This window comes from Lithobates pipiens, unplaced genomic scaffold, assembly GCF_037356315.1.
Source record: "Lithobates pipiens isolate NorthernLeopardFrog02 unplaced genomic scaffold, aLitPip1_a1.2 Scaffold_27, whole genome shotgun sequence".
Taxonomy (NCBI): Eukaryota; Metazoa; Chordata; class Amphibia; order Anura; family Ranidae; genus Lithobates; species Lithobates pipiens.
Window position 1 is genome coordinate 4,922,315 of NW_027507788.1, and position 24,324 is coordinate 4,946,638.

A 24,324-nucleotide genomic window follows, 5' to 3' on the forward strand; every position below is an offset into this window, starting at 1 on the left:
CTGTAGCTTCGGACACTAAAGGCGGTGACTGGTGGTGTCATGGTGGAACCAGTGACAAAGTTCCACTATATGACCAAAAATATGTGGACACCCCCCCCCCCCCCCCCCTTCAAATAATGGAGGCCTGGTGTCTCCAGTGAAGGGTCCTGTTAATACTCCAAAGATTTTGTAGACTGTTATGCTCTTCCAGCCTCATGGTAACAGTTCGGGGAAGACCCTTTTCTGTTCCATCCTAACTGTGCCCCCCCCCCCCCCATGTGTACAAAGACACACCACAAAAAGACATGGTTTGACCAGTTGGGTATGGAGATACTTGAGTGGTCTTCACAGAGCCTTGACCTCAGTTCTACTGAACACCTTGGGGATGAACTGAAATGCTGATTGTGAGCCAGGTCTTCTCATCCAATCTCCGTACCTGACCTCACAAATTCCCACAGCCACCCTCCAAAATCTTGTAGAAAGTCTTCCCAGAAGCGAGGGGCCTCAAAGGGGGACAACTCCATATTCATGGCTATGGTTTCGGAATGGGTTGCCCATCAAGCTTATATATGGTCAGATATCTACAAACATTTCACTATCTATTGTAAAGGCATGAGAAATATTTAAGCCTTTATGCTTTGCTCCTCTTTGATTGTTGTCCTCGTGTGTGTTTTTTTTTTTCCTTCAGGTTAATATGATCGTCTTGGGAAAGATGCTGGGAATTCCTAAGCCATACGGTCCAGTCATCAAGGAGACCTGCTGCCTGGAGGACTATGTCATCGACCAGCTCAAGCCGCTGGACCTGACCTGCACCTTCATTGACGATGTGGTGTCCTACCACAAGAAGCTTGGTGAGGTACACTGCGGCACCAATGTACGCCGGAAGCCGTTCAGCTTCAAGTGGTGGCAGATGGAAGAGCCACAGAGTGGCAATTGAGAGCGCCGCTACCCGTCCCCCCACCTGTCCTCTCCTGCGATCCGGTGTGCAGTGAAGCCCTCTAGTATCAGGACTGTAAAATACTGCTAATCCCAATCCCGGTGTTGTGGGGCCACTAACCAAGAAAGCAGATACCAGAATCCAAGGGTCACTCAGCTGCTACAGCCATTGTATAGACCGGTGATCTCCGAACTGTGGCTCAGGGGTCGGAATGCGGGCTTTTGCTTGTTTTTTATTTGGTCCTTGGGGCAATAGTTCATTCTCTGACACCAATGAAGGGGCACAATTCCTCCCAATAGCACCAACAGTGGGGCACAATTCCTCCCAATAGCACCAACGGTGGGGCACAATTCCTCCCAATAGCACCAACAGTGGGGCACAATTTCTCCCAATAGCACCAACGGTGGGGCACAATTCCTCCCAATAGCACCAACAGTGGGGCACGATTCTTCCCAATAGCTTCAACAGTGGGGCACGATTCTTCCCAATAGCTTCAACAGTGGGGCACGATTCCTCCCAATAGCTTCAACGGTGGGGCACGATTCCTCCCAATAGCTTCAACGGTGGGGCACGATTCCTCCCAATAGCTTCAACGGTGGGGCACGATTCCTCCCAATAGCACCAACGGTGGGGCACAATTGCTCCCAATAGCACCAACGGTGGGGCACAATTGCTCCCAATAGCACCAACGGTGGGGCACAATTGCTCCCAATAGCACCAACGGTGGGGCACAATTGCTCCCAATAGCACCAAGGGTGGGGCACAATTGCTCCCAATAGCACCAACGGTGGGGCACAATTGCTCCCAACAGCACCAACGGTGGGGCACAATTGCTCCCAATAGCACCAACGGTGGGGCACAATTGCTCCCAATAGCACCAACGGTGGGGCACAATTGCTCCCAATAGCACCAACGGTGGGGCACAATTGCTCCCAATAGCACCAACGGTGGGGCACAATTGCTCCCAATAGCACCAACGGTGGGGCACAATTGCTCCCAATAGCACCAACGGTGGGGCACAATTGCTCCCAATAGCACCAACGGTGGGGCACAATTGCTCCCAATAGCACCAACGGTGGGGCACAATTGCTCCCAATAGCACCAACGGTGGGGCACAATTGCTCCCAATAGCACCAACGGTGGGGCACAATACCTCCCAGTGACACCATCGTGGGACATGATTCTTCCCACCCAGGGCCCAGTTGTGCTCATTGACACCAAAAATAGCACATTGCTTACTCCCACTGATACCGGAACATGTTCTACCTCTAATGACCACAGTCTGTTTCCCCCAAAAGTCTGTAGGACAGTAAACTGGCCCTTTGTTTAGAGAGTTTTTGGAGACTCCTGGTAGACGCATGATGATGTCACCCCCCTCCCTGATGGATTCCCCAAACTGTAAATAAAAGATGGTGCCACCTTCATTGTTGCCCAGATGTTTCAGAGGTTGCTCATATAACAAATCCGCTTTCCTTTTTTCGCACTGGGCCTAGCCTTCCTTTGACAAACCTCTACATTAAAGTCAAGGCAAGAACCTTTCGTCTTCTTTTTAAGATGTGAATAAGCACAAAACACGAGTCACACCATGAATTCTATAGGACGGCCTATACAAGAAATATAAAATATGAGTTCCGTAAACAAGGATTTGTTGATGAAGGTTTATTACTAACATGCACATCTCTGTACGTAAATCTGAACCATTTATTCCTCTGCGGCCTGTTGCTTTCCTGACGTTCTGTCCCACGTGTCGCCTTTGTTAAAGGACCAACAAATCCAAATTATAAATTCAAAGAACTGTCGGTGTTGGATGTTGGTGTCTGCATGAATGGTAATAACTGATCCGTGCCAGTCCTTTGTGTTTTAGATTTCCTGGTCTTTAAAAGCAATTTGAGCTCTTAGCAGTAAAAACTTACACTGTATGACCAGTTGTATATGCCCCCCCCCCCACCCTTCCAATGATGGCGTTGAGGTGTCTCCAGTGAAGGGTCCTGTTAATTCTCCATCATACGAAGACATTGTAGACAACTGTCCTCTTCCAACCTTGTGGTTGCAGTTTGGTGAAGGCCCTTTTCTGTTCCACCATGACGGTGCCCCCCTGTGTACAAAGCCAGCTCCATAAAGACATGGTTTGGTGGGGAACTTAAGGTGTAAGTAAACCCCCCCTCCCCCATCGTTTTCAGCCAAGGAAGCTGCCATCTTGTCTTCTTTTTAATCTACAACTGCCATGATGCTGCACATGTGATCAGTTATGACACCAGCCATTGGATAGTTTGACAGCTTGGTTGAGAGCACAACCAATTGGAGTCTTACATTTCCGGCGCGTGCCAGAAAACTGTTTTATGGATGGGTTTACTTCCGCTTTAAGTGTCCTGACCTCAACCCTACTAAACACCTTTGGGGTGAACTGGAATGCCGATCCTGACCTCACAAATACTCTTTTGGCTGAATGGGCCAAAAGTCACAGACACACTACTAGTTTTGAGGAAAGCCTTTCCAGATGAGTGGGGGGCCAGCGCTATAAAGACATGGTTTGACCAGTTTGGTATGGAAAAACAGGAGTGGGGGCCTTCAGTGAGCCCTGGCCTCATCCTTACTGGTCACCTTTGGGATGAATTGGAACTCTAATGGTCTTCTCACCCAACATCAGTACCTGACTTCACAAATGCTCTATTACCACAAGACCATTGTTTTCAGTGTCTGCATGATACGGTGTTACCAGGACCCTTCACTGGAAACATTTGAACTTTGGTGTGGATGAACTCGAGTTCCCAATGTCAGTCCTTTAGTACCCCAACCGGTCATGTTTTGAAGCAGTGTCAATGGCTTGGTATTTATGACCGATATTTTATCTAATGGAAATTACAAAAACATAGCCTGTTGGGGGTACTTAAGGGCTGAGGTTGGGAACTGCTGTTGTAGACAATTGTACTCTCAGCAGTAAAAACTTACACTGTATGGTCAGTTGTATATGGACCCCCCCTGCAGTGCAGTGACTGGTACATCATGGAACAAGACGGCTGTTCCCCAACAAGTGGTTACCCTCATGGAAAGGAACAGTGATTGACCTAATCATAGGAAGGGTTCGTGATTGGCCTCATCATGGCACGAGACCGTGACTGGGCCTCGTCGTGGCACGAGACCGCGACTGGGCCTCGTCGTGGCACGAGACCGCGACTGGGCCTCGTCGTGGCACGAGACCGCGACTGGGCCTCGTCGTGGCACGAGACCGCGACTGGGCCTCGTCGTGGCACGAGACCGCGACTGGGCCTCGTCGTGGCACAAGACCGCGACTGGGCCTCGTCGTGGCACAAGACCGCGACTGGGCCTCGTCGTGGCACAAGACCGCGACTGGGCCTCGTCGTGGCACAAGACCGCGACTGGCCTCGTCGTCACAAGACAAGACCGCGAGTGGCCTCCTCACGGGACAGGGCAGGACTACATCATACAAAGACATTGTACACAATTGTGTTCCTCCAACCTTGGGATAACCGTTTGAAGACCCTTTTCTGTTCCACCATGACTGTCCCCTGTGTAAAAAGCGAGCGCCATAAAGTCATGGTTTGACCTCAACCCTACTAAACACCATTTTTGGATGAATTGGAACTTTATTGGTGAGACATTGCCCGCCTGATCTCCATGTACTATACATACCCTGTTTCCCCGAAAATAAGACCTAGTGTGATTGTCGGTGATAGCTGCAATATAAGCCCTACCCCCCCAAATAAGCCTTACCCCGTTTCCCCTGAAAATAAGCACTACCCTGAAAATAAGACCTACAAGGACTTATTTGGGGGGTAGGGCTTATATTGCAGCCATCACCGACAATCACACTAGGTCTTATTTTCGGGGGAAACGGGTTACACACAACTAAGTTATAACTCCCTTTCCAGAATAGGTTCCTCTTCTTTGTATCTGTATTTATTTTAATGCTCAGGGTGGCACAAGGATGTTATTGGGATCGCCCCCCCCCCCCCCTTCAGTACAATGGCAGGAGTGGATGTTGGGGTTCAGTCGTAGCCTCCTATTTCCATCTTTTTACATTGTTGTTTATTTATGCCTTGGGGACTTACAGTATATTGTTGCCTATAACAGGATGTGATTCTATTCTATATTTCTTTTTCTACACTAATATTATTATTCTGTTATTTCCTAAACTTCTGTTTTCTTGAAATTTTATAACTTTTGTTTTTCCTCTGTCGCGTCAATCCTTCGCACTTCCCTTTCTCAGAAGACATGAGATGAAATCTAAATCTGTGATGCCCTCTACTGGTATTCGGGTGTGATGGAGAAAAAAAAAAAAAAAAACGCCTTTTGACGTCAATCACCTACCTTAGTGAGGCCTAAGAGGACATTTCCATGACCGGGAATAAAACCCGGTTGTCACAGAATGTTTTTGTTTTTCTCATTTCCTGCCTCCCGGGAGTATTGACCTGCCTTGTAAAATTACTAACCCAGATTAATAAAGTTTTTTTTGGAATGTTGGATATTACTGGAGTCATCTCTTCATGGCTTAGTGTGCAAAGAGTGTTTACAAGTGTGAAAATCCCCTCCCTGATTTATTTTTGGACAGCGGCCAATCAGAATCGTGCATTTGAGGAGGGGGCCATGTGAATCCGAAGATGTATGGACACCATAGCTGTGTCTCAGGTGAGAGTCGGCCTTACAGCCTTCTACTACTCAACTATGGCCTTACTACTCAACTACGGCCTTACTACTCAACTGCCTCACATGTATTAAAGCGTACAGGGACCCAAACGAATAACTTTTTTTTTTTTTTTTCGTCTGTTAAATATACTATAAAAAACAAAACGAAAAACTGTTGATCCTACCAAAATCCCTGTGAGCTTTGAGAGGTGGGCGAACTTGCTGAAATTGTTGCAAACTGGTGCGGGGGTGTCATGATTTTTCTCTGATCACATGACTGTCCTCTGTGTTTTGTGTGGGAGGTCCTAAATGCTTTCTGGTCACATGACTAGTCCCTGTTCTCTGCATGGGCGTTACTAAATTCTAGCTGGTCATATAACGGGTTCTGTGTGGGAGGTCCTAATTTTTCTCTGGTTACATGACTAGTCTCTGTAGTCTGCAGAGGAGGTCCTGAATTTTCTCCAGTCATATGATTAGTCTCTGTGTTCTGTATGGGAGGTCCTGAATTTTTTCTGGTTGCATGACTAGTCTCTGCTCTATATGGGAGGTCCTGAATTTTCTCTGGTCACAGGACTAGTCTCTGTGGTCTGCAGAGGAGGTCCTGAATTTTCTCCAGTCATAAGACTGATCCCTGTGTTCTGCGGGGGAGGTTCTGAATTCTCTCTGGTCACATCACTACTTGCTGTGGTCTGACAGTGAGCTCCTGAATTTTTTTCTGCTTGCATGACTAGTCCTTGCATTCAGCGTGGGAGGTCCTGAATCCACTCTGGTTACATGACTATTGTGTTCTATGTGGGAGGTCCTGAGTTTTCTCTGGTCATAGGACTAGTCTCTGTGGTCTGCGGAGGAAGTCATGAATTCTTTCTGGTTACATAACTCGCCCCTGTGGTCTGCGAGGAAGGTACTGAATTTTCTTCAGTCATATGCTCTGCAGGGGAGGTTCTGGGAATTCATTCTGGTTGCATAACTAGTCCCTGTGCTCTGCATGGGCGTTACTAAATTCTAGCTGGTCATATGACTAGTCCCGGGTTCTGTGTGGGAGGTCCTAAATTTTCTCTGGTTACATGACTAGTCTCTGTAGTCTGCAGAGGAGTTCGGATTCCTGAATTTTCTCCAGTCATATGATTAGTCTCTGTGTTCTGTATGGGAGGTCCTGAATTTTTTCTGGCCACATGACTAGTTTCTGCTCTATATGGGAGGTCCTTAATATTCTCTGGTCACAGGACTAGTCTCTGTGTTCTGTATGGGAGGTCATTAATTTTCTCTGGTCACAGGACTAGTCTCTGTGTTCTGTATGGGAGGTCATTAATTTTCTCTGGTCACAGGACTAGTCTCTGTGTTCTGTATGTGAGGTCCTGAATTTTCTCTGGTCGCATGACTAGTCTCTGCTCTATATGGGAGGTCCTGAATTTTCTCCAGTCATAAGACTGTTCACTTTGTTCTGCGGGGGGGGTTCTGAATTCTCTCTGGTCACATTACTAGTTGCTGTGGTCTGACAGTGAGCTCCTGAATTTTTTTCTGCTTGCATGACTAGTCCTTCCATTCAGCGTGGGAGGTCCTGAATCCGCTCTGGTCACATGACTGTTATGTTCTATGTGGGAGGTCCTGAGTTTTCTCTGGTCACAGGACTAGTCTCTGTGGTCTGCGGAGGAGGTCCTGAATTCTTTCTGGTTATGTAACTTGCCCCTGTGGTCTGCGAGGGAGGTACTGAATTGTCTCTAGTCATATGTTCTGCAGGGGAGGTTCAGGGAATTCATTCTGGTTACATAACTAGTCCCTCTGCTCTGCATGGGAGTTACTAAATTCTAGTTGATCATATGACTAGTCCTGGGTTCTGTGTGGGAGGTCCTAAATTTTTCTCTGGTTACGTGACTAGTCTCTGTGTCCTGTATGGGAGGTCCAGAATTTTTTCTGGTCATATGACTAGTCTCTGTGGTCTGCAGAGGAGGTCCTGAATTTTCTCCAGTCATAAGACTGATCCCTGTGTTCTGCAGGGGGGGGGTTCTGAATTCTCTCTGGTCACACCACTAGTTGCCGTGGTCTGACAGTGAGCTCCTGAATTTTTTTTTTTCTGCTTACATGACTAGTCCTTGCATTTAGCGTGGGAGGTCCTGAATCCGCTCTGGTCACATGACTATTGTGTTCTATGTGGGAGGTCCTGAATTTTCTTTCTGGTTATATAACTAGCCCCTGTGATCTGCGAGGGAGGTACTGAATTGTCTCCAGTCATATGACCTAGGACTTGTGTTCTGCATGGGAGATCCTAAAGTCTCTCTGGTCACATGACTAGTACTTTGTTCTGTATGGGTATTCCTGAGTTTTCTCTGGTCACAGGACTAGTCTCTGTGGTCTGCGGAGGAGGTCCTGAATTCTTTCTGGTTACGTAACTTGCCTCTGTGGTCTGCGAGGGAGGTACTGAATTGTCTCCAGTCGTATGTTCTGCGGGGGAGGTTCTGGGAATTCTTTCTGGTTACATAACTAGTCCCTGTGCTCTGCATGGGAGTTACTAAATTCTAGCTGGTCATATGACTAGTCCCGAGTTCTGTGTGGGAGGTCCTAATTTTTCTCTGGTTACGTGACTAGTCTCTGTGGTCTGCAGAGGAGGTCCTGAATTCTCTCCAGTCATATGACCGATCCCTGTGTTCTGCAGGGGGGGGAGGTTCTGAATTCTCTCTGGTCACATCACTAGTTGCTGTGGTCTGAGAGCGAGCTCCTGAGTTGTTTTTTTTTTTTTCTGCTTACATGACTAGCCCTTGAGTTCTGCGTGGGAGGTCCTGAATCCTCTCTGGTCACATGACTAGTAACTGTGGTCTACAGGGGAGGTCCTGAATTCTCTCCAGTCGTATGACTAGTCCCTGTCTTCTGCGTGATAGGGTCTGAGTTTTCTCTGGTCACATGATTAGTCCCAGTCTTCTACTACTGGGCTCCTATATAGATACACATCCACATTACTTTCTGTAACTGGCCTTTTGACCATGAGAGCCAAGGCGGTGCTCTGCGTTGGTATAGATCTTTATTATAACATGATGATGAAGTCTGTTCTATCTTCTTCTGTGAAGACAAAAATTCAAAAACATTGGATACTCACAAAAACAATTGCAGGAGATAGCTGGTACTTGACTGGAAGCTCTGTGCAGACTTCTTGGAAAGGCAGTGAGTTTACAGTGCAGCGCGCGCTGCTCCTACTTGTGGGTGTGGCCAAATGTTGCTAACAGTGGGAGGGGCTAAAGGGGACATAGGTAAATAAAAACTGGAGCCTACTCTCCCCCCCCCCCCCCTATACTCGGCACACACCTGTCACAATCTGTTCATCAGCAAAATACACTTTAATGATTGTACCACAAGCAAGAGCGTAACAGACACACATAAACCTCAGCACTCTGGTTATAATGTAAGTAAACTGCTCCATTACATCTGCTTTTCTACACACAGCCTACCCCCAGAGAGGAACTTCAGGAGTAATGCACCCGGGTGCAGGGGTCAGGAGTATGAAATGTAAAACACAGTGAAGGGAATTGATCAAAACCGATGCAGCTGTGCATGGCAACCAATCAGCGTCTATCTTCAGCTTGTTCAGTTAAGCTTTGAAAATGAAAGCTATGAGCTGATTGGTCATTATGCACAGCTGCTAAACATTCTGTCACAGTATGGATATCCCCCAACATCCCTGACCTCAGACCCATCAGTACAGCCCCCCCCCCCCCCCACCAGCACAGTGAGGTGTAATGGGGGTGCAGAGTGTGGTGGGGGGTGCAGAGTGAGGTGTAATGGGGTGCAGTGTGGGGGGGTGCACAGTGAGGTGTAGTGGGGTGCAGTGTGGAGGGGTGCATGGTGAGGTGCAATGGGGAGAAGAGTGATGTTTATTGGGGTGCAGAGTGTGAGGGGGTGCACAGTGAGGTGTATTGGGGTGCAGTGTGAGGGTAGTAGGGGGTGTAGTGTGGGGGGGTGCACAGTGAAGTGTATTGGGGTGCAGTGTGGGGGGTGCACAGTGAGGTGCAATGGGGAGAAGAGTGAGGTTTATTGGGGTGCAGAGTGTGGGGGGGTGCACAGTGAGGTGTAATGGGGGTGCACAGTGGGGTGCAGTGTGGGGGGTGCACAGTGAGGTGCAATGGGGAGAAGAGTGAGGTTTATTGGGGTGCAGAGTGTGAGGGGGTGCACAGTGAGGTGTATTGGGGTGCAGTGTTGGGGGGGGTGTAGAGTGAGGTGTAATGGGGTGCAGTGTGAGGGTAGTGTGGGGGGTGCACAGTGAAGTGTATTGGGGTGCAGTGTGGGGGTGCACAGTGAGGTGCAATGGGGAGAAGAGTGAGGTTTATTGGGGTGCAGAGTGTGGGGGGTGCACAGTGAGGTGTAATGGGGGTACAGAGTGTGGGGGTGCACAGTGAGGTTTATTGGGGTGCAGAGTGTGGGGGGGGGTGCACAGTGAGGTGTAATGGGGTGCAGCGTGAGGGTAGTAGGGGGTGCAGTGTGGGGGGGTGAACAGTGAGGTGTATTGAGGTGCAAGGTGGGGGTAGTAGGGGGTGCAGTGTGGGGGAGGGGTGCAGAGTGAGGTGTATTGGGGTGCAAGGTGGGGGTAGTAGGGGGTGCAGTGTGGAGGGGTGCAGAGTGAGGTGTATTGGGGTACAAGGTGGGGGTAGTAGGGGGTGCAGTGTGGGGGAGGGGTGCAGAGTGAGGTGTATTGGGGTACAAGGTGGGGGTAGTAGGGTGTGCAGTGTGGGGGAGGGGACGTTTATACAGGTTACATGCAGCCCTAAACCTTCCAGTGGGGGCGCTGTCTGCACTCTACATATTATCCAATCAGAACTTTGCAATTAATGAGCGAAAACTTTGTTTTTTTACTGTTGGGAACGCTTTGATTAATGAGAACACGCCCTCTTGTTTAATCGGCACGCCCTTTACCTTCTCATTAGCATGGAGCCCCGCCTCTTTTCTCCCAGAAAAGGATTACAGGCCAGCCACTAGCCCCGCCTCCGGTAGGGGCGGCCGTACGTAGCGTCATAGCTCCGCCCCTGACCTCCCGGAAGTAGGGGAGCGTCAGTCTCTCCCCCGGAAGTGGTTCCGTGTCCCCTGTCGTAGGAGTCACGATGGAGAGCTCGGTGTCCGGAGGAGTCGCGATGGAGAGCTCGGTGTTCTCGGACATTGTCGGTCAGGAGATCCGGTTGGAGCGGCGCTCATACAGCGATACGTGCCGGGAATTCACCATCATCCGGCCGAAGTTGTCTCTGCGCTCTCTGATTGGCTGGACGTGCTGTGTGTGGGTGATCGCCTACCTCCTCTTCCTCTACACGGAGCTCTCCGCCGTCCTGTCCGCCGCCATCCTTGTCTCCCTGCTCGGCCTTCTCGTCCATCTTCACGTGTTCCGGGTGGAGGAGGAGAGTCTGCTGGTTCTGGGCTCTCTGGGTCTGCAGAGAAGTTCTGTGTTCGGATCGGGGAGAGAAACTTCCAACTTCCTGGAGATGTGGAGGATCCGGGATCTCCTCCTGACCGAGACCGTCTCCGGCTGTGCCGTCCACTACGGTCTGTGTGTGCTGACCGGGGACGGGCAACTCATCCCTGTGTTCCGGGGGCCGCAACCCCGCCTGGACTGTCTGCGGGAGATCTACCGGAGCGTGCAGGAGGTGCTGAGCCGGGACCGCCAATGCATGTCTCCACGGTAACCCCCAACATGGCCGCTGACGTCTCCACGGTAACCCCCAACATGGCCGCAGACGTCTCCACGGTAACCCCCAACATGGCCGCTGACGTCTCCACGGTAACCCCCAACATGGCCGCAGACGTCTCCACGGTAACCCCCAACATGGCCGCTGACGTCTCCACGGTAACCCCCAACATGGCCGCTGACGTCTCCACGGTAACCCCCAACATGGCCGCTGACGTCTCCACGGTAACCACCAACAGACATCTCCACGGTAACCCCCAACATGGCCGCTGACGTCTCCACGGTAACCCCCAACATGGCCGCTGACGTCTCCACGGTAACCCCCAACATGGCCGCTGACGTCTCCACGGTAACCCCCAACATGGCCGCTGACGTCTCCACGGTAACCCCCAACATGGCCGCTGACGTCTCCACGGTAACCCCCAACATGGCCGCTGACGTCTCCACGGTAACCCCCAACATGGCCGCTGACGTCTCCACGGTAACCACCAACATGGCTGCTGACGTCTCCACGGTAACCACCAACAGACATCTCCACGGTAACCCCCAACATGGCCGCTGACGTCTCCATGGTAACCCCCAACATGGCCGCTGACGTCTCCATGGTAACCCCCAACATGGCCGCTGACGTCTCCATGGTAACCCCCAACATGGCCGCTGACGTCTCCACGGTAACCACCAACAGACATCTCCACGGTAACCCCCAACATGGCCGCTGACGTCTCCACGGTAACCCCCAACATGGCCGCTGACGTCTCCACGGTAACCCCCAACATGGCCGCTGACGTCTCCACGGTAACCACCAACATGGCCGCTGACGTCTCCACGGTAACCACCAACAGACATCTCCACGGTAACCCCCAACATGGCCGCTGACGTCTCCACGGTAACCCCCAACATGGCCGCTGACGTCTCCACGGTAACCCCCAACATGGCCGCTGACGTCTCCATGGTAACCCCCAACATGGCCGCTGACGTCTCCACGGTAACCACCAACAGACATCTCCATGGTAACCCCCAACATGGCCGCTGACGTCTCCATGGTAACCCCCAACATGGCCGCTGACGTCTCCATGGTAACCCCCAACATGGCCGCTGCCGTCTCCACGGTAACCCCCAACATGACCGCTAACGTCTCCATGGCAACCACCAACACACGTCTCCACAGTAACCCCCAACATGGCCGCAGACGTTTCCACGGCTACCACCAACACAAGTCTTCACAGTAACCACCAACATGACCGCTGACGTCTCCATGGCAACCACCAACAGGTCTCTATGGTAACCGCCAACACACGTCCCCACAGTAGCCACCAACATGACCACTGGCGTCTCCATGGTAACCACCAACACACGTCTCCACAGCAACCACCAACATGGCCACAGACGTCTCCATGGCAACCACCAACACTTGTAACCACCATGGCCACAGACATCTCCATGGCAACCACCAACACTCGTCTCCACAGTAACCACCAACATGGCCACAGATGTCTCCAGGGTAAACACCAACACGGCCACAGACGTCTCCATGGTAACCACCAACACACGTCTCCATGGTGACCGCCAACATGACTACAGGTGTCTCCATGGTGAATACCAAGATGGCCACCTGATGTCAGAGGTCTCTATGGTGACCGCCAACGTGGCCACCTGTGATGTCCACAGAGGTTTCCATGGTGATCACATGTGATGTCATCAGTGCTGATACTAAAGTACAAAGAGAGACAAACAGATCGCACCGCCGCCCCCTACTGGACTCCATGAACAGAGAGATCTGTAGAAGTCGCACCGACACATACCTGATATAATTGATTATTGGAAGATTTTCTATAAATCAGTTTTCTCATTGACTCTCAGTGTGTGATTACTCCAAGGGGTGCCAGTTACCAAGCCCCTCCCCTTATGGGAGGGTATAATTTCGGCATGTGCTGGCCCAGCTCCTCCCTACTCCCAGAAGGGTCTAATTGCTGCATGTGTTGGCCCAGCTCCTCCCTACTCCCGGGAGGGTCTAATCACTGTATGGGCTGGCCCAGCTCCTCCCTACTCCCGGGAGGGTCTAATCACTGTATGGGCTGGCCCAGCTCGTCCCTACTCCCTGAGGGTCTAATTGCTGCATGTGTTGGCCCAGCTCCTCCCTACTCCCGGGAGGGTCTAATCACTGTATGGGCTATCCCAGCTCCTCCTGGAAGGGTCTAATTACTGTATGGGCTGGCCCAGCTCCTCCCTACTCCGGGGGGGGGGGTCTAATTACTGTATGGGCTGGCCCAGCTCCTCCCGGGAGGGTCTAATTACTGTATGTGCTGGCCCTTCTCCTCCCTACTCCCGGGAGGGTCTAATCACTGTATGGGTTGGCCCTTCGGCCCTTCTCCTCCCTACTCCCGGGAGGGTCTAATCACTGTATGGGTTGGCCCAGCTCCTCCCTACTCACAGAGGGGGGGTCTAATTACTGTATGTGCTGGCCCAGCTCCACCCTACTCATGGAAAGGTCCAGTTACTGTCTGTGCTGGCCCAGCTCCTCCCTACTCCTCGTAGTGTCTTATTACCCTTCTCACAATGTATTGTATATAGAATTGTCTGATGTGCGCACCGGAACTATTCCATACAATCAATAAAACTAGAAATTTCTCTCTGGATTCCTGATTATATACAGTGTATACTTGGGGACCGCCCCAATTCTGTCACTTTGTGTTTACAAGTTTAAATCTGTGTTTTTTTTTGCTAGAAAATTACTTTGAACCACCAAACATTATATATATATATTTTTTTTAGCAGAGATCCTAGAGAATAAAATGGCGATTGTTGCATTTTTTTTCATGTCACATGGTATTTTCGCAAAGGTCTTTCAATCTAAATTTTTTGGGGAAAAAAAATCTACTTTTCATTAATTTAAAAAAGAACACAATAATATAACACAATTTTTTTTTTTTTATAAAATGCGAAAGATGATGTTACGCCGAGTAAATAGATACCAAACGTGTCACGCTTTAAAGTTGCGCACACTTGTGGAATGGTGCCAAACTACGATACGTAAAAATTCTCCATAGGCGATGCTTTAATAAACAATTTTACAATCTGACGATCGTGGCGATACCTCACATGTGTAGTTCGAACGCCATTTACATAGGTGGGCGTTTACCTACCTATGCGTTCACCACTGCGCATGAGTACGGGGGGGGGGGGGGGGGACAGGGGCTCTTTACTATTTTTTTTTACACTGCCTTTTTCTTTTCATTTATTTAGTTGTTTTGGAAGCCACGTGTGTCTTGGGTGCTGTGCAGTACTTGAACTCTCTGTTGGTGGAAATGCTCCACTAGCCGTGTCCCACCAGCAGGAGGTTCAGGTGTTGTGCACTACCTTGGTGGTAGGTGTGTGTGTGTGTGTGTGTGTATATATATATATATATATATATATATATATACACATACATAATGAGACCAAAAAAACACAGGGGGGAGGTCCCACTGTAAGACAACCCATTCTATTTATAGATGTTGCAGTCTGTGGACCGAAGGGGCAGGGTGCCCACAGCCTAATGCAGTGATGGCTAACCTTGGTACCCCAGATGTTTTGAAACTACATTTCCCATGATCCTCCACTACACTGCAGAGTGCATGAGCATCATGGGAAATGTAGTTCCAAAACATCTGGGGTGCCAAGGTTAGCCATCACTGGCCTAATGTAATGCCCACACATGTTACAGGCCTTTGAGGGCCCGGGACTAGAGAAGACTGGTGGGTTGCCCGTGGCCTCTAAACTTTCACTCAGGGATTTGAGCTTGGGGGTCTATTGAGCTTCCAGGAACTTGCCCTTGGATGTTTCCATGGATCCATCCTGGGGGGGGGGCTACAGCAATTTGGTGCACGTGGTCACCAGCACTCTCACAGAATTGCTCTTGGGGGGGGGGGGGGGGGGGGGTCTGCAGCGCTTTCAAGGATTTGAACTTCAAGTCTACAGCAACTGGGGTAAACGCTCTGATCTTCTGAGCTACTCACCTCCACTCTCTCCTGAGTGGAGGTGAATAGCTCAGAGGGTTAGAGCGTTGATCCCAGGTACTATAGACTCGCGTTCAAATCCTTGAAGGTGCTGCAGACCCCCCCCCCAAGGGTAATTTTCCAAGAGCGCTGGTGACCATGTGTGCTGAATTCACCAAAGCACTGAAGGACCTCCCAAGGACGGATTAGTGGAAGTGTCAGAGACATCAAAGGGGGTCATGGGTGCGTTCTATTTCAGGAGGTAAAGTCATCGCAAAGTCAAATAGCTAAATCTAGATTTGAAGCAGCAACTCTACTTCTCTGCTGGTTCCTACTGGAGGACAGACTGATCTAGGGGTGATTATAATGGGGGGCAGACTGTCCTGGGGGTGATTATACTGGGGACAGACTGGCCGGGGGGATTATACTGGGGACAGACTGCCCGGGGGGGATTATACTGGGGACAGACTGCCCGGGGGGGATTATACTGGGGAAAGACTGTCCTGGGGGATTATACTGGGGACAGACTGTCTGGGGGGATGTAGTGGGGACGGTGTCCTGGGGATTTATACTAAGGGACAGACTGGCCTGGGGGCATAAATACTGGGGGACAGACTGACCTGGGGGGTGTACTGGGGGACAGACTGTCCTGGGGGATGGTAGTGGGGGACAGGCTGTCCTGGGGGGATGTAGTGGGGGGCAGGGTGTCCCTGGGGGGGGATTATAATGGAGGACAGACTGACCTGGGGGAGATGTAGTGGGTGACAGGGTGTCCTGGGGGGATTATAATGGGGGACAGACTGTCCTGTAGAGTTATACTGAGGGACAGACTGACCTGAGGGGATTTTACTGGGGGACAGACTGACCTGGGGGATTATACTAGGGGACAGACTGACCTGAGGGGTTTATACTGGGGGAAAGACTGTCCTGGGGGGATTTCTACTGGGGGGATAGACTGTTCGGGGGGGATGTAGTGGGGGACAGGGTGTCCTGGGGGGATTATAATGGAGGACAGACTGACCTGGGGGGGGGGGTTAAACTGGGGGACAGACTGTCCTGGGGATTTATACTAAGGGGCAGACTGACCTGGGGGCATTATACTGGGGGGCAGACTGACCTGGGGGGTGTGTACTGGGGGACAGACTGTCCTGGGGGATGTAGTGGGGGGAATATAATGGTGGACAGACTGTCTTGGGAGGGATTATACTGGGGGACAGACTGTCCTGGGGAGATTATACTGGTGGACAGACTGACCTGGGGGGGGGATTATACTGGGGGACAGACTGTCCTGGGGGGATCATACTGGGGGACAGACTGACCTGGGGGGATTATACTGGGGGACAGACTGACCTGGGGGGATTATAATGGGGGACAGACTGACCTGGGGGGATTATAATGGGGGACAGACTGACCTGGGGGGATTATACTGAAGAACAGACTGACCTGGGGGATCATACTGGGGGACAGACTGGCCTGGGGGGAATTATACTGGGGAACAGACTGGCCTGGGGGGATTATACTGGGGGACAGACTGGCCTGGGGGGATTATACTGGGGGACAGACTGACCTGGAGGGATTATACCGGAGGGACAGACTGACCTGGGGAGATTATACTGGGGGACAGGACTGTCCTGGGGGGATTATACTGGGGGACAGACTGACCTGGAGGGATTATACCGGAGGGACAGACTGACCTGGGGAGATTATACTGGGGGACAGACTGACCTGGAGGGATTATACTGGGGGACAGACTGTCCCTGGGGGGATTATACTGGGGGACAGATTGACCTGGGGGGGATTATACTGGGGGACAGACTGTCCTGGGGGGGATCATACTGGGGGACAGACTGACCTGGGGGGGATTATACTGGGGGACAGACTGGCCTGGGGGGATTATACTGGGGGACAGACTTGCCTGGGGGGATTATACTGGGGGACAGACTGGCCTGGTGGGATTATTACTCCGCCATCACGAGGCGCTGAGATCGCGGAAGGAGGAAGAGGAGGGAGCGGTAGCACCACACTCAATAGGGTGCCAGTCTGGGCCTGGTGGCACCTGGGTGCGGGCTACACCCCCCATAGTGACGCCACTGTGGAGGTGCCCGGGATCCAGAACAGACCTAAAAAAATGCGGGACTGTCCCGGGCAATCCGGGTCACTTAGTCACCCTACGGTTCCACCCCCACCTTGGTGCCCCCGCTACTATCGGTTGCCATGGTGACCTCCCAGTCCCAGTAGAGGTCAGGCCTCTCTTATGATGACCTCTCTATACTTTCTTCCAGTTTTTCAGGAACGGGGGTGGGCGGGGCTCTACAGACGTCACCTTCAGGGTAAACACGACACGCGAGCACGTCATTTGACGTCCCGTCACCTTGACAACCAGGCCGGTTACTTAACAAACCAGAGAGGCGGGGGGAGGAGGCTAGCACGGCCAGCCGCTCTATCCTCGCCTCTCCCGCAGCCCGTCATACGTCTCTATGGTAGGCGTGCCGAGCGGAATGCCGGGAGCGGGGAGGAGCGCAGAGTGTCCCAGGGAAGATGGCGGCGGTCCTGTTCTCCTTGAGATGGAGCGGCTCCGTGCTGAGGACAGCGGGCACCGTACAGGTCAGAGCCGGGGAGGAGGACCTGTCATTAATACCCCATAATACTCTATATATATATATAGGGGGACCCTGGGGGGAGGGGTGATACTCTGTATGTGACCCCCCTTTATTTGTGTGGGGGGGGTGATACTCCTTTATCTGTGTGTGTGTGGGGGGGGGGGGTGATACTCTGTATATGACCCCCCTTTATCTGTGGGGGGGTGATACTCTGTATATGACCCCCCCCTTTATCTGTGGGGGGGTGATCTGTATTTGACTCCCCCTTTATGTGTGGGGGAGGGGTGATACTCTGTATATGACCCCCTTTATCTGTGGGGGGCCCTGGGGGGAAGGGTGTTTGAGGATCCCCCGGGAAGGGGGTGCATTTTGAGAATCCCCCCAGGCAAGGGGGGCGTATTGAGGACCCCCCCCCCCGGAAGAGGATGCATTTTGAGGATCTCCCCCGCTGCCAGGGAAAGGGGGTGCACTGAGGATCTCCCCCCCCCACCAGGGGAAGGGGGTGCACTGAGGATCTCCCCCCCCCCCCCCGGGAAAGGGGGCGCACTGAGGATCTCCCCCCCCCCCGCCAGGGGGAAGGGGGCGCACTGAGGATCTCCCCCCCCCCCCCGGGAAAGGGGGCGCACTGAGGATCTCCCCCCCCCCGGGAAAGGGGGCGCACTGAGGATCTCCCCCCCCCCCCCCCGGGAAAGGGGGCGCACTGAGGATCTCCCCCCCCCCCCCCGGGAAAGGGGGCGCACTGAGGATCTCCCCCCCCCCCCCCCCGGGAAAGGGGGCGCACTGAGGATCTCCCCCCCCCCCCCGGGAAAGGGGGCGCACTGAGGATCTCCCCCCCCCCCCCCGGGGAAAGGGGGCGCACTGAGGATCTCCCCCCCCCCCCCCCCGGGAAAGGGGGCGCACTGAGGATCTCCCCCCCCCCGGGAAAGGGGGCGCACTGAGGATCTCCCCCCCCCCCCGGGAAAGGGGGTGCACTGAGGATCTCCCCCCCCCCCGGGAAAGGGGGCGCACTGAGGATCTCCCCCCCCCCGGGAAAGGGGGCGCACTGAGGATCTCCCCCCCCCCCCCGGGAAAGGGGGCGCACTGAGGATCTCCCCCCCCCCGGGAAAGGGGGCGCACTGAGGATCTCCCCCCCCCCGGGAAAGGGGGCGCACTGAGGATCTCCCCCCCCCCGGGAAAGGGGGGCGCACTGAGGATCTCCCCCCCCCCGGGAAAGGGGGCGCACTGAGGATCTCCCCCCCCCCGGGAAAGGGGGCGCACTGAGGATCTCCCCCCCCCCCCCCCCGGGAAAGGGGGCATGCTGAGGATCTCCCCCCCCCCCCGGGGAAAGGGGGCATGCTGAGGATCTCACCCCCCCCCCCCGGGAAAGGGGGCGCGCTGAGGAGGGGGTTCTGGGCCTCACAACAGCTTCTACAATGGGGTATAATCTGACACATTCCTCCTTGGTATGGCCTGTGTTTGGAGCTTCTATCACATTCTACACGCTGAATTCACATATTGGCTCCGCCCCCAGCTGGTGATCACGGGACAAAAGTCACACGGCGAGCTCGGACTGCGAATTCCAGGAACACGACATAACACTCTCCTTGTGGGGGAGGGGAGGTGTTGTTAAGTAATTATTGAAGTTGGTTTGTTACCAGAGTGAGGGTGATATGGGGCGGGGGGAGATCATGTAGGCAGGGTTGCTGATATCGGGGGGGTTTCAAGTAGGTGGGGATGCTGATATCGGGGGGGGGGGGGGGATCAGGTAGGTGGGGTGCTTATATCGAGGGGGGTGTGGGGAGGGATCATGTAGGTGGGGCGCTGATATATGGGGGGGGGGGGAGGGATCATGTAGGTGGGGCGCTGATATATGGGGGGGAGGGAGGGATCAGGTAGGTGTGGTGCTGATATGGGGGGGGAGGGATCAGCTAGGTGCGGTGCTGATATTGGGGGGGGGGGGAGGGATCAGGTAGGTGGGGTGCTGATATGGGGGGGGGGATCAGGTAGGTGGGGTGCTGATATCAGGGGGGGGGGGATCAGGGAGGTGGGGTGCTGATATCGGGGGATCATGTAGGTGGGGTGCTGATATCGGGGGCGGGGAGGGATCTGGTAGGTGGGGTGCTGATATGGGGGGGGGGGTCATGTAGGTGGGGTGCTGATATCGGGGGCGGGGAGGGATCTGGTAGGTGGGGTGCTGATATGGGGGGGGGGTCATGTAGGTGGGGTGCTGATATCGGGGGCGGGAGGGATCTGGTAGGTGGGGTGCTGATATCGGGGGGGGGGGCATCAGGTAGGGGTGGTGCTGATATCGGTGGGGGGGGGGGGAATCAGGTAGGTGCGGGGCTGATATCGGGGGGGGGGGGCATCAGGTAGGGGTGGTGCTGATATCGGGGGGGGGGGATCAGGTAGGTGCGGTGCTGATATCGGGGGGGGGGGATCAGGTAGGAGCGGCGCTGATATCGGGGGGGGGGGGGGGATCAGGTAGGTGCGGTGCTGATATCGGGGGGGGGGATCAGGTAGGTGCGGTGCTGATATCGGGGGGGGGGGATCAGGTAGGTGCGGTGCTGATATCGGGGGGGGGGGGGGGGATCAGGTAGGTGCGGTGCTGATATCGGGGGGGGGGGGGATCAGGTAGGTGCGGTGCTGATATCGGGGGGGGGGGATCAGGTAGGTGCGGTGCTGATATGGGGGGGGGGGATCAGGTAGGTGCGGTGCTGATATCGGGGGGGGGGGGAGGGATCAAGTAGGTGCGGTGCTGATATCGGGGGGGGGGGATCAGGTAGGTGCGGTGCTGATATCGGGGGGGGGGATCAGGTAGGTGCGGTGCTGATATCGGGGGGGGGGGGAGGGATCAGGTAGGTGCGGTGCTGATATCGGGGGGGGGGGAGGGATCAGGTAGGTGCGGTGCTGATATCGGGGGGGGGAGGGATCAGGTAGGTGCGGTGCTGATATCGGGGGGGGGGGGCGAGGGATCAGGTAGGTGCGGTGCTGATATCGGGGGGGGGAGGGATCAGGTAGGTGCGTTGCTGATATCGGGGGGGGGGAGGTATCAGGTAGGTGCGGTGCTGATATCGGGGGGGGAGGGATCAGGTAGGTGCGGTGCTGATATCGGGGGGGGGGGGGGAGGGATCAGGTAGGTGCGGTGCTGATATCGGGGGGGGGGGGGGGGGAGGGATCAGGTAGGTGCGGTGCTGATATCGGAAGGGGGGGGGGTGGAGGGATCAGGTAGGTGCGGTGCTGATATCGGGGGTATCATGTAGGTGGGGTGCTGATATCGGGGGGATCATGTAGGTGGGGTATTGATATCGGGGGGATCATGTAGGTGGGGTGCTATCGGGGGGGGGGATCATGTAGGTGGGGTGCTGATATCGGGGGGGGATCAGGTAGGTGGGGTGCTGATATCGGGGGGGGGGATCAGGTAGGTGGGGTGCTGATATCGGGGGGGGGGGGGGATCAGGTAGTGGGGTGCTGATATCGGGGGGGGGGGGGATCAGGTAGGTGGGTGCTGATATCGGGGGGGGGGATCAGGTAGGTGGGGTGCTGATATCGGGGGGGGGGGATCAGGTAGGTGGGGTGCTGATATCGGGGGGGGGGGGATCAGGTAGGTGGGGTGCTGATATGGGGGGAGGGATCAGGTAGGTGGGGTGCTGATATCGGGGGGGGGGGATCATGTAGGTGGGGTGCTGATATCGGGGGGGTGGATCATGTAGGTGGGGTGCTGATATCGGGGGGGGGGGGATCATGTAGGTGGGGTGCTGATATCGGGGGGGGGGGGATCATGTAGGTGGGGTGCTGATATCGGGGGGGGGGGGATCATGTAGGTGGGGGTGCTGATATCGGGGGGGATCATGTAGGTGGGGTGCTGATATCGGGGGGGGATCATGTAGGTGGGGTGCTGATATCGGGGGGGGGGGGGGGGATCATGTAGGTGGGGTGCTGATATCGGGGGGGGGGATCATGTAGGTGGGGTGCTGATATGGGGGGGATCATGTAGGTGGGGTGCTGATATGGGGGGAGGGATCAGGTAGGTGGGGGTGCTGATATGGGGGGAGGGATCAGGTAGGTGGGGTGCTGATATCGGGGGGGGGATCATGTAGGTGGGGTGCTGATATGGGGGGGTGGATCATGTAGGTGGGGTGCTGATATCGGGGGGGGGGGATCATGTAGGTGGGGTGCTGATATCGGGGGGGTGGATCATGTAGGTGGGGTGCTGATATCGGGGGGGGGGGATCATGTAGGTGGGGTGCTGATATCGGGGGGGGGGGATCATGTAGGTGGGGTGCTGATATCGGGGGGGGGGGGGGATCATGTAGGTGGGGTGCTGATATCGGGGGGGATCATGTAGGTGGGGTGCTGATATGGGGGGGGATCATGTAGGTGGGGTGCTGATATCGAGGGGGGGGAGGGATCAGGTAGGTGGGGTGCTGATATCGAGGGGGGGAGGGATCAGGTAGGTGGGGTGCTGATATGGGGGGGGGGGGTCGTGAAGGTGTGGCACTGATATCCGGGGGGGGGAATCACGTAGGTGGGTCGGTGATATGAGGGGGATCATGTAGGTGGGATGCTGATATCGGGGGGGGGGGGGAAATCACGTAGGCGGGTCGCTGATATCGGGGGGGGAATCACGTAGGCGGGATGCTGATATGGGGGGTCGCGTAGGCGGGTCGCTGATATCGGGGGGGGATCGCGTAGGCGGGTCGCTGATATCGGGGGGGGGGGGGTCGCTGATATCGGGGGGGGGTCACTGATATCGGGGGGGGGGGGTCGCGTAGGCGGGTCGCTGATATCGGGGGGGGGGGGGTCGCGTAGGCGGGTCGCTGATATCGGGGGGGGTCGCGTAGGCGGGTCGCTGATATCGGGGGGGGATCAGGTAGGTGGGGTGCTGATATGGGGGGGAGGGATCAGGTAGGTGGGGTGCTGATATCGGGGGGGGGGATCATGTAGGTGGGGTGCTGATATCGGGGGGGTGGATCATGTAGGTGGGGTGCTGATATCGGGGGGGGATCATGTAGGTGGGGTGCTGATATCGGGGGGGGGGGGGATCATGTAGGTGGGGTGCTGATATCGGGGGGGGGATCATGTAGGTGGGGTGCTGATATCGGGGGGGGGGGATCATGTAGGTGGGGGTGCTGATATGGGGGGGGATCAGGTAGGTGGGGTGCTGATATGGGGGGGGGATCAGGTAGGTGGGGTGCTGATATGGGGGGGGGGGTCGTGAAGGTGTGGCACTGATATCCGGGGGGGAATCACGTAGGTGGGTCGGTGATATGGGGGGATCATGTAGGTGGGATGCTGATATCGGGGGGGGGGGGAAATCACGTAGGCGGGGTCGCTGATATCGGGGGGGGGGGGGGAATCACGTAGGCGGGTCGCTGATATCAGGGGGGGATCGCGTAGGCGGGTCGCTGATATCGGGGGGGGATCGCGTAGGCGGGTCGCTGATATCGGGGGGGGGGGGGGGGGATCACGTAGGTGGGTCGCTGATATCGGGGGGGGGGGGTCGCGTAGGCGGGTCGCTGATATCGGGGGGGTCGCGTAGGCGGGTCGCTGATATCGGGGGGGGTCGCGTAGGCGGGTCGCTGATATCGGGGGGGGGGGGGGGTCGCGTAGGCGGGTCGCTGATATCGGGGGGGGGGTCGCGTAGGCGGGTCGCTGATATCGGGGGGGGGGATCGCGTAGGCGGGTCGCTGATATCGGGGGGGGGATCGCGTAGGCGGGTCGCTGATATCGGGGGGGGATCGCGTAGGCGGGTCGCTGATATCGGGGGGGGGGGGATCGCGTAGGCGGGTCGCTGATATCGGGGGGGGGATCGCGTAGGCGGGTCGCTGATATCGGGGGGGGATCGCGTAGGCGGGTCGCTGATATCGGGGGGGGGGATCGCGTAGGCGGGTCGCTGATATCGGGGGGGGGTCGCGTAGGCGGGTCGCTGATATCGGGGGGGGGGTCGCGTAGGCGGGTCGCTGATATCGGGGGGGGGGGGAATCATGTAGGCGGGATGTTGAAATCGGTGGGGGGGGGGATCATGTAGGGGTGGTGGTGGGAGGGATCAGGTAGGTGGGGTTCTGATATCGGGGGGAGGGGGGAATCACGTGGGCGGGATGCTGATATCGTGGGGGATCTCGGGGGGGGGGGGGGGGAATCACGTAGACGGGGCGCTGATATGGGGGGGGGGGGGGGATCTCGTAGGCGGGGCCCTGATATCGGGGGGGGGATCATGTAGGCGGGGTTCTCGAACACAGCGCTGATCACATGACATGCATTGTACACGGAAGGATGTGCTGCACAGTGATTAGTAAATTGGAGTCTGCAGAGTGAACCCCGCAGATCACTTCCTATTCTTTGTAGAATTTTTCCTCCAGGCCAAGCTGTCCGGCAGAGATGACAGTGATGGGTGGGGGCGGGTTATGAAGGGGGGCGGGTTATGAGGGGGGCGGTGCCTTTGTTTACATAGTTTCCCGTTGATGTGAATAATTTAAAGGGAATAAACGCAGAAGTTTTACTCCTAAGTGATATTTTGGGGTAAATCTGTCATTTCTGTTCATGTTTTCAGGTGAC

The 24,324-nt window shown here is 54.9% G+C and overlaps 3 protein-coding genes across 3 annotated transcripts in view; all 3 read left to right on the top strand.

The window, feature by feature from the left end:
• Positions 1-5,400, top strand: part of PADI2 (peptidyl arginine deiminase 2) — a 77,617-nt gene extending 72,217 nt beyond the window's left edge. The window contains exon 16 of the mRNA XM_077456349.1: positions 668-5,400. Coding sequence (XP_077312475.1) covers positions 668-916 — 249 coding nt within the window. The 3' untranslated portion in view covers positions 917-5,400. The remainder of the gene's footprint in view (positions 1-667) is intronic.
• Positions 5,401-10,581: 5,181 nt separating this feature from the next.
• Positions 10,582-13,852, top strand: PIGH (phosphatidylinositol glycan anchor biosynthesis class H). Its single transcript, XM_077456350.1, has one exon. It carries the CDS (start codon positions 10,642-10,644, stop codon positions 11,212-11,214), a length of 573 nt encoding a protein of 190 aa, XP_077312476.1. The 5' UTR covers positions 10,582-10,641; the 3' UTR covers positions 11,215-13,852.
• Positions 13,853-17,699: 3,847 nt separating this feature from the next.
• The window catches only part of SDHB (succinate dehydrogenase complex iron sulfur subunit B), a gene marked incomplete in the record, with an annotated part of 14,688 nt that continues 8,063 nt past the window's right edge, over positions 17,700-24,324 (top strand). Inside the window, 1 exon segment of the mRNA XM_077456351.1 lies at positions 17,700-17,794. Within this exon segment, the coding sequence (XP_077312477.1) occupies positions 17,729-17,794 (66 nt within the window).